The sequence below is a fragment of the Neolamprologus brichardi genome, chromosome 14 (genome assembly GCF_056152115.1).
Source record: "Neolamprologus brichardi isolate AB-2024 chromosome 14, ASM5615211v1, whole genome shotgun sequence".
Lineage (NCBI taxonomy): Eukaryota > Metazoa > Chordata > Actinopteri > Cichliformes > Cichlidae > Neolamprologus > Neolamprologus brichardi.
The window spans coordinates 8,190,072-8,200,961 of NC_142117.1; the positions used below are offsets into that span (position 1 = coordinate 8,190,072).

At 41.2% G+C, this 10,890-nt stretch overlaps 1 protein-coding gene across 1 annotated transcript; it reads right to left on the minus strand.

Annotated features, from left to right (window-relative positions):
• Positions 1 to 676: 676 nt before the first annotated feature.
• hspb12 (heat shock protein, alpha-crystallin-related, b12) lies at positions 677 to 7,543 on the minus strand. Its single transcript, XM_006801174.3, has 3 exons — positions 7,179 to 7,543; positions 3,890 to 4,050; positions 677 to 1,926 (listed from the first exon to the last, which is right to left on the minus strand). Exons 1-3 carry the CDS (start codon positions 7,423 to 7,425, stop codon positions 1,735 to 1,737), a joined length of 600 nt encoding a protein of 199 aa, XP_006801237.2. The 5' UTR covers positions 7,426 to 7,543; the 3' UTR covers positions 677 to 1,734.
• Positions 7,544 to 10,890: the final 3,347 nt, after the last annotated feature.

Consider the following 10,890-nt stretch of genomic DNA (forward strand, 5'->3'; position numbering starts at 1 on the left):
AACTTCCAAACTTTTTAAAACTGACTGATATCATTGATGGTATGACATGCAGTCATCCATGCTCTGTTTTTTGTGGATCATCACTATCAATATCATCCAAAGCACAGTGGAAGCATTTACTGCTTCCGCTGTACTAAAAGTGGACGTAACGAGTGTTGGCAATCATGTTTTACCTCTACTTCCTCTCAGTTCCACATATTCCACTCAGTAAGTGGTAGGCGTAAAAACTGAGCTTAAATGAGCATGAACAAGTTGATATGTTGTTTTTTAAAATTCAATGTAAATTAAGTGTTTTGTTCTCCTGCCCTTTATTTGACTTCAAAACAGATTCTACGACAGACCAACTATTAAAGTAGACCTGCTGGTGATGGTTAGGTTTGTGGGTCGGGGATCTATGTAACCTCAAAGTTTTCTAAGACGTGTGTGTGCAGATTGCAGGTAGAGAACCTGAGCGAGACTGTGAGGTTGTTCTGAGAGCTGCTTACAGTGAAGAAGGGAGACGCAGTGAGCACCACTCTGCACCATCTGTTTGCTCTCTGATCAGTGACAGACAAACCAACAACCATTAGACATTTTTGTACGAACACATATTTATTCCACGTCTAAGAAAAGACCAGATTTTGATACAAATTGGACAACAAAGATCTGCTTTAGTTAAACAGAATACGTTTAATTTACTCAATTAACATGGAAACACAGATTAGTTGAATCGTCTAAAAACAAGGATTCCTGAAGTCAACCATGAAGGTTTTGAACAGTTTACAACATTTTTAGAACAAACACCTTCAAACCAGTTTGAAACTTTACATCAGCAAATAATAATCCAATAAATCTGTCATCTTTTACTGCAAAAAATTGTTCCAGAGAAATAAATCTGCAGAGTAAAACCAGCAGGTTTAGCAGAATAGCAGCACAGTCCTCGTTTTGACAGGACACAGAGGGCCTCAGCATTGAGCTGGAGGTCACATGTGTTTTGGAAGCATTATGAGATCAGTACACGCCTCAGTGATGCCTATGAAACTGAGTTGAAGTGTAAAAATACAAAAGGTGCACAGCTGGACTGATCAAAGAGAGGAGCTGAGTGTTCTGTCAGACACGTGTGAGCCAGATGATGGTGCAGGTCTGAAAGTACTGTCCCATCAGCCTCCGCTGCTATTAGCAGCGTGTCTATTCACTGCGCTTCAGCAAAACAACACAAAGATGAGCTTTGCATTTTATATCATCAAGTCTTGCTTTGTTTTTTTTCTGTTTTTTGTGATTAAAAACTGGGAAAACAAGAGTTGCTTTATTTGACTAATTACCACACGCCTGATAACAATGGGCTTCCCTGGGCTTTTAGTTCCTGCAGCACCTGAACGTTCCTGAAGGGTTTGGAGACTTTTGTTTGGAAAGTAATGTAAGAAAACATGATGTTAACATGAACCTAATAATCTGCCTGATACATTTGTGGGATTGTTAATGCATTGTGGAGTGTTTAGCCTGATCATCCTGGTAGAGGGGTTGAGACAGCGAGAGATTTACTGGAGGCAAATGATGTGATTACAAGCTAAAGGAGGAAGTGGTGGTGCCAAGTTGTGCTTATACTATAAATAATGATTAATTAGTTACTCATTTATATAAATATTCAGTGCACATGGCCACACAATTTGCATAAGCTATAAACAACACTATAATGTTATAAAAGATCATTTAAAACCATGGGAGAAACCACGAGACACACTATGAGCGCACAGGTCAGAGGTCAGTCCCACTGTTGTAGACTGGGATACCCAGGTGCTCGTTCCCAGTGAGTGCTGATTTCCGGCGAACACTCACCACCAGGGTACCGTCAGGGTTAAGGGTCCCACTGACTGACAGGGGGTCCATATCCTCAGGGAACAGGGACTTATGGGTGAACGTGTCACTGATGCTGCCATCATCCAAAACCTGAAGGATGGAGATGAAAAGTCAAACAAGGGATCGACCAGCTGGGAATGAAAAGGAAGAAAGGGCACAGAAAAGTGAGAAGAGCAACAAGGTCAGGGAAGGTGCTGGGGTGCAAAAAGAAGGTGAGAAGCAGTGAAAGAGATGGAGGCAAGGAGTGCTGCACTGCTCAGCTGGTGAAGAACAAGCGGGGGGAAACAGAGGCAGAGGAAAATGAGCACTGACTGCTGCTCTCTGAAGATGCTTTTTGACTGTTATAGGTCTTCGAGGCAGGTTGAACGCTTGTGGATTTTTGCCAATTTGCCTTCTTAACCCTGTTAAAATGATTTTCCTGGACTGCAGCGAAGGCTCTTCCCACTTCTCCTTCTGCTCTCTCACCTTTTAAAAATGATTAACGTCAAACTGTGAGGAGGCGGAGAGCGAGAAAGCCGCACAGGCACCAAGCGCCAGCTTGTCTGCAGCTCAACAGACCACGTCTGAGTCCGATGTGATGGATATGACAGCGGTCCAGATAATTTTACTATACAACAGTCAGTCATTTTTGATTTACGAAAAGATGCTGTCTTCTCATAAACATGTTTTATTATGATAAATTCTGTTTTTTCAAACTCTTTTTTCTGGCTTAAGAAAATATTTTATGTCTGCTTATGATCCCTCGTGTGATTTAATGTAGCACTGATGGTGAGACACAGATGGAACGGCCAAGCTTTGTTGGTCTAGGTGCATCTCTGCACTCCCACAGACAACAAAGTATTAACTCCCCACTTTTACAGCCTATACCACCAAGTCAAGATTAACATCTTTTACGTGTTACATATCTGATTTTTTTTTCTATTGTGCCTTTAACCATAATACTTTTATAAATGAGATGATACCTTGCTCAGGGGAACCTCATAGTAGCCGTTTGGTGGATTCAAACCCCTGACCTTCCGATTACTGGGCGACCACTCTACCTACTTAACTATCCCTGTCATCCCTGCCAAGTTTGACTATCATCAGCTCATCTTTTTTGAGAATGTGCTACATGTTCCACCTTATACAGCCATGGAAACATAACTACAGGGAATACTTCCACTAGAAGGAATAATCCCTGTCAAATCCTCGAGACCAAACAGCTGCCTTTCACCATTAATTCACTGATACTTGTTCAAGGGAAGCAACAACACAAAGTTTAGAATTTCTCCCTGAGACCAGGTTCTCTGAGTTCAGTTGAAGTATCAACAGCTGAAATAGAGGAGTCCCCTGGTTAAAGTGCTATGCTGGTTCATTATTCTCATGGTAACCAGGGAGCTGTTATACCTCTGGCAAGGAAATGTTAAGAAAATGTTTCTGTATAAGGAAGTGTGGATGATTTATTTATTTTTTGTCCCTAATCATAACCAATTAGTACCTAAACCTATCTGCATAATATAAAGTCTGACTTAATGCATAAACCTAACCAAACAGTGTCATTAAAGGTAAAGTGCAAGCAAAATGGTCCCAGCAGAACTTATTCTTGTCTTATGGTTAAAAGTCATATGATCTCTTCACCCTGTCTGACTCCTGACATTGACATTTGTAAATTATGATGAGGGCTTTCTGACTAAGTCAGAATGGAAGAATATGTTATTGTATTTGTCTTCAGAAACTCACAATAATCCCAAATTATTGGAGTCACTCATGGAAATTAGAAAGCATTCATAATAGTTAAAAAATTCAAAATATTAATCAGTGATTCAAATGGCAGATGTCATACTTTGTGATCAACAAACAAAACATTGGACATGACTAATGATAATTCATGGCAGCAGCTGATTTGTTTGCAGTGATTTTGTAACAATAACAGCTTTACCCAGACATGAGTGATGCATCCCAGCGGTCCCACGAGTGCGCTCATGCACATTTGCATGCTACAAGAGTTCACAAATACCCTGTTAATTCCCCCTCACTCATTCAGAAATCCCAAAACACACATACACCTACACACCTTCTGGGCGTGGATGACCACGTGTTGGTTGTAGGCCAGCACCACTACGTCATGTGGCTCAAACTGGCTGACATCAGCTGACATGTAGTAGCTGTCTCCCAGACACCTCACTGCACCACCTGTGCTGGTCTGTCCAACTGTTGCAGCGCCCCCCACAGGAGCTGCAGAATAAATGCACAAACATTACAACCGTATAAAGCAATATAGTTAATGCTCACGGAAATGTATCACAGACAAAATGTAGAAAAGTCCATCAACATGTTAACGTTATGAAATATTTATATTTGGACATTTGTTTTTGCTGAAAATATTGTGTTGTGTCTAAAAAATAAAGTCAGCTCCAGATTGCAGTTCCTCAAATAGCCTCTTGAGGCTGAGTCCCAAAGTGGGTCAATTGCCATGGACACCCACAAAGAAATAGCACAAATAATAGTATTAAAAGTGGATTTATAGAATTTTTAAAACAATCTTGGCCCTCATGGATAGTTTGAACCTTCATGAACATTTTTAACTGTTTTGAATCTTTTTTTTTTCTTCTTTTTTCTTCTTTTTTTCTTCTTTTTAACTTTTTTAGGACTTTGTTAACCCTTCAAAGTTTTCATTACTAAGTAGTGTCACTGAATTTGACATCTTGACTTTGTTTGCTGTGTTTGTGTCTTCAGTAGCATATTTCAATACTATTGAATATAAAAAAGGCAGCACGGTGGTTAGCACTGTTGCCACACAACAAAAAAGGTCCTGAGTTCAATTCCACCATCAGGCCGGGGTCTTTCTGTGTGGAGTTTGCATGTTCTCCCCGTGTTTGCATGGGTTCCCTCCGGGTACTCCGGCTTCCTCCCAAAGACATGCAGTTAGTGGGGATAGGTTAATTGGTTAATCTAAATTGCCCATAGGTGTGAATGTGCGAGTGAATGTGAGCGCGAATGGTTGTCTATCCCTGTGTGTTAGCCCTGCGACAGACTGGCGACCTGTTCAGTGTGTACCTCGCCTCTCGCCCTATGACAGCTGGGATAGGCTCCAGCGCCCCCCGCGACCCTGAAAAGGATAAGCGAATGGATGGATGGATAAAAAAAGGCATACAAATAATATGTGTATTCTTAACATAGTTCTGTAAGCAAGGTGCAAAGCTAGCAAGCTAGCTAACACATAACATAGCACTTCCATCTATCCTCTAAATAGAAGAACTCTTGGCTCCTGAAAAACAAGATGGTGATTATCATGAAGCTGAACCAGGGCCTTCAAAGTGCAGAGTTAACAACCAATGGGTGACATCACAATGGGTGCCTCCATTTTCCGTATACAGTCTATGTTTTCAGCCTAATTAAATAAGATGTTATTGAGTCAGTGCACTGTGTTTATTTACAAAGTCCACAGACTGGATTATTTGGAATTACTTATGGCACTAGCTCGTTTCTAACATGAGACTGAGAGTAACTGTTAAGCTTCCTTGAGAGGCACTGTCATTATGTAATTAGAAAAAATGTTAAATGAAGTCATTTAATTCAATCTTGTATTTTTAAAACAAAATATGCACAGTAAACACAAATTATTGGTTAATTTATTAGTTCTAAACTGTTTACTTAAACTACTGTGCATTTCAATGTACCTCATCTATTAGTTTGACACTGAACGTTTTAGCTCCCCATACAGAGTCCTGAGTCTCAGTCGTTTGGGTTGTTTCCAGATTTTAAACCACAACCTGTGCACTTAGAGGCCCGTGGATGTCAGACAGGGACAGACTGAAGGGTCAGTCTGGGCCGTCAGTGTGTTTTACTGCTAGTCAGAAAATAAACAATCTTTTGGTAAAGAAGAGACACAACAGGGCAAGAATTGCTTTCATTTTATTTCCCCCTTTCAGTCCCCATCAGTTCTCAGGTAGCTCATGAGAAACTGAAAATATTCCTATTCAGTGAAATAAAATTTTTAGTCCGGTTATTGATTTTGCTTTAATCTGCCTGTGGGATCATAAACCTTTTATTATTTCTGGTCGTTACAGTTCTGTGCCCTGTGCAGCATAACTCATTTAACACGTCATGATAAGTCTATATCTGCACTCCACCTTTGCTGTAATAATTTTCACCTTGCTATTAAATGCACTGCATTTATACAGCTCTTTTCCAGCCTTATTGACCACTCAGAGTTACTCCATTATGTTACCTGGCAGACGATGTCTGGAGCCATGTGCGCTCTCACAGCTAAGGCTGGTTGCTGTTTTTCAGGTCTTTTTTATTCATTTAACCTAGAACAGTAACATGGATTACTAAGACCTCTTTTCCTGCTTATGTGCAAAATAAAGAAAAGAGCTACGACTTACCATCACAGTACTCGTGAGCAGCTGCTCGAAAACAGCTAATGTGGAGCACGATGAAGCTAAGATGACCTTTTTTGTGCACTTTTGTCAGACATAATAACAGCAAATTAAATCACATCGATCAGATCAAAGAATACACAAACCCTAGGACCTTTTGATCAATAATTTTTTATTGGCTGCTGACCCTTTGCTAAGCCCCTTCACTGAACAGTGACTCAAACCATAGCAGGTCTTCAGGCTTGTGATTTTTGTTCTTGCTGAAGGATCACAAAAAATAAAAAAAAATACATGTTATGTCTTTATGAAACTAAAAACAGAAGCGCAAATGTGTAAGTTATGCATTTCTGTGTCTTTATGTAGGCCAATGTAGATCTATCCAAATATTGATAGTATTGATACAAACATTGGCATCAAATCGATACTGGTGTGATAGGATCCATACTTTATTTCTATCCTCTAACAACAGAAGCTGACCCAAAGTGCATTAGAGACAAGCACATTTACATTCCAGCTCTCCAAAAAACAGCTTCAAAATACACGAAAAGCTGAAAGATGTGTTTTGTTGTATTAGCTAATTACTGTGGAAAGTAAAAATCACAATGTGGTAATTAGAAGTGAAAGGCCACCAGATGGCGAAAGCTGTGGTTGCAAAAAGACCTCCAGTCCTATAGAAGTCTGTGGAAAAATAGCTTTTTGACTTGACCTCTACAAACACTTTTCTGATGAGTTTATAAGCTCAGTTGTTCATTTCTGGGCATGTTCAATACAGTTATACTGTGTTTAAGAAAAAGTATTATCTTTTGTGCAGTAATTTTGGCTAACTAAGTGTTTATAGCTTCCTTATTCAAATATTAGGTAAGAAGATGTTGAAAAAAGTGTTTTCATTTAAAATTTAGTAAAGAAAAGCCCTGTGTGAAGAAACCCACAAAAATGCAGGTGTAGCATATATTAACCTGTACTGACACCAGAGTTCCTTACCATCATGCCCATAGAAGGGTCTGCTGTGCCTTCTGAATGGGGCCACACAGTTTGGTCCTCCAGGGCCTTCCTCTCCAAACAGACTGGAATGATCGGCGTAGTCGAGAAAAGGCTCAAGAATTGTATCCAGTGAATCAGATGATCCACCCAGAGACCCCTCTGTGCAGTAAGAGCTAGAAGTGCTGTAGCGTGCTGACGAGCGGTACGATGAGGAAGCTCTGCGGCTTGAAGATGTCAGCGATGCCATAGTGAGGGACACGCACAGTGCCAAAGCACAGTCTGACTCTTCGAGCAACCAGGCTTCAGAAAACAAGATTTTGTTTCAAATACAAGGCTCTACTGACAAAATACAGCAGAAGCAGTGGGCAACCCAAAGCTACTCTCCAGCCAGAGGTCCTTGCTGTGGGCTTTTATAAAGCACTGGTGCATTATGGGTCAGTGGAGCACACTGTGGACTTTACTGTACTGTATCTCCCCTGTGGCCATAAATGGCATTTTGTTTGACCACTGGGGCCAAGAATGTAACGGACAAACTGATAAGGAGTGGAGACCCTTTCTTATTCACACACTCACAAACGCACACACACACACACAAACACACACACACAGACAGGGCAGAGATAAGTAAAGAGGACCTCTTGGAGATGCTTCTGGCATGTAGTCAAAAATAGCAAAGTGATGGACTGACCCCACACGTGATGCAAGCACTTTATCAATAACGCATGAACAAATTGGCCATTGAAATCCTTCTAAACTGCTAATGGAATAAAAGATACTTTAAGATGTGTAACGGAGAGTGTTTTCCCCAGAGAACACATTTCAGAACAAAAGTTAAAGGTTGTTGTTTTTTACCTTTTTCCCTCCAGAGGAGCCAGTGTAAATGCAGGCCCTGTTGACCTTTTCCATTCCCCCTCTAAAAGCTTTAATTGTAGTGACATTTGCCTTCTGATGATACAGTCGCCCTCCAAACAGTGCCACACATCAACAATGACATTCAAGAGCGTCATATTAATATGTTTTATGTTATGTTTGTTTGTGCATTTTTCATCCGAGGATGTGAAAAATGACATTCAGCAGTGTGTCATTTTGCCCTTCGGGCTAACACCAGCCTCAGTCGGAGCAGGGACACAATCATGTACAACCTATAAACCTGAAACAATCCAGTTAATACAAGCAGCATACATCAACATGACAGTCCCAATTTGTGCTCTCAGGTGAAACACTTGTATCCGTCCTTGTATAAAATATTATGCATTAATAAATCCTCTGTTTTTCTTTTAAAGAGGCTTTTCAGAGCTTTTCAAACATCTTCATTATATGAGCTAAAAATGCACAAAACACACAAAACATTGAAAAATGTAGAAACTCAGCCGTGTGTCCTTCAGCGTCTCACACTCAGCGGTAGAGGGGTTCATCTGGCCTGCTCCACCCCCACAGCGGTCCACTGTCTCCACTGGGAATAGTTTTAGTCTCTTGTGGCACATTATGGTCTCTGGAGCCAGAACATAGAGTCTCTGCTGACCTCTAACAGATGGTGTATCTTAGCTGCAACATGGATGATGGGATAAAAATGGTCAACTGGTGTTAATGAGGTAAAAGGCTAGAAATAGCAGCTGCTGCAAATTAAATCTTAAACTGTAGAAATTTTTCAAATTCACTGGAAACATGTATAAAATCCTCAATTACTTTCAAATATAACGCCTAACAAAAAGCAACAGGCAAGGATGGGAATGTCTGGCCCTCTATTGGACAGGAACTGCGTGCTTTCCAGCCATCAGACTTTGGTACTAATGCCTTCAAGCACACTCACTTTGTGTTCCTACCTGGTGGGTTTGAAAAAACAGACACACACAGTTTAAGCTTGGCTTTCTCGAGAATGAGCACACGCACAAAAAGAAGAAAATGATCTGACACTTGCTACAATCATGGCGTGTGTGTTGGTGTCATTCCAGTGTGACTTGTGCTTGCACTTTCTGTAACTTGGCACGCACACAGTGCAGGTGGTTTGGAGGCACAAGTGTGCAGTCAGGCTGGTCCGTGGTATATCGCTGCAGGAGCAAAGATTTCTATACACAGAGAGAGATTACTGCAGCGGCTGGAAATGTCACAGGCTGGTAATGGCTGGACCCAGAAAGCAGACCCAAACAACTAACGTTAAGCTTAAATGGTTTATTTAAACAAATGGAGCTGGTATATGTACAGTGAAGACTAGGGATGGGTATCGTTTAGGTTTTATCCGATACCGGTGCCAAACCGGTACTTTTGAAATGGTGCCCGGTGCTCGAACCGGTGCTTAAAGAATGGAGAACACAAAATTGGTCCAAAAACCTCTCATGTTCAGCTGTTTTTTTTGTAAAAAGATAACAATATTAGCCTTTTCTGCAGCTATAGGGCATATATGGTATCACTCTTGGCTGGAAGCAGTGCTTAAACAATGGAAAAAACACAAACTTTGTCCAAAAACCTCTCATGTTTAACTGTTTTCCACTTTTTCTTTGGTCATTTTAGCCTTTTTGGCCAGGGTGAAGGGAGTATCTGCCATCAAACAAGAAGACAGCCACATGTAGCTATGATGGTGTTTGCTAGTTCACCTTACATGCATTAATGTAATAACGTGGTTAGCTTACACACGAACAACATTAAGCTACTCACGCAGAGAAGAACGGCTGCTGCCATCATCATCCTCATCATTTCTGCTACACTGGCAGGGCTAGGGGCCAGGACTCTACTCTTCGGGTTTTTGGGGGATGTTGCGAACTCCGGGTTCGATAACAGGCACCACACCCGCAGTAAATGTGCTCGGTGTGAGGTCTCGCAGCAAGCTATCAAATACGGTGCATTTCTCGGCTTTTAAAAAAAAACGCTATGCGTCGCCAGGTGTTTCATCGGATTTGAGGTGTTACCTCCTTTGACAGTATCACAGTATCAGCTTAAAGCACTTGTTGCAGGCTGCTGAGTTTGCATCTTTTGCTGTGAAGTACAGCCAGACTTCTGACCGCTTTGCCTTGGGCATTTTTAATCTGTAGCTCTGCTCTAAAAGAACGTACGTACCTGGACCCGCCTACTATCCTCGGAAACGTAAAATGATTGGCTAGAATTCAAAGTGTATGACATCTCAGGAAAAAAAAAAAAACACCGAAATGTGCGCTGCTTTTTGGTCTGGTTACTACCGTTTATGTCAGAACCATCATGGCACCGGATACCGGTACCCATCCCTAGTGAAGACGTTTAATAGCAAAGGGCGGCAGACTGCTGGAATCTGGAAGAGGAGAGAGAGTATTAGGTTCAAGGTTCAAGGTTCTTTATTTGTCACATGCATAGTTATACAAGTATAACACACAGTGAAATGAAACCTGACACGCTCCTCGACTTGTGCAAAAGGGGGGGGGGAGAATATGATATATAATATATACATTAGGTGAATGTGCAGTAGTAGCATGCATGCAGTGAATTCTGTACATTAAGTGAATTAAATGAATGATGATTAGCAGTGACTGGCAGGCTCAGAGTGTGACTGAAGAGCATTCTTTCTTAAGAGGTGACAGTTAAAGGCTGAGGCTAGCAGTCTGACTTCTGTGAGTCATGTGGTGAGCGGTGGAGAGTGGGTTGGCAGGTGGGTTTGCAGGTAAGTACTGATATCCACTTTGTCTCGATGGGGGAAACAGCTAAACCAGGCAAATGCCTAAGCAGAGGACAGAGTATTTACAAAAAC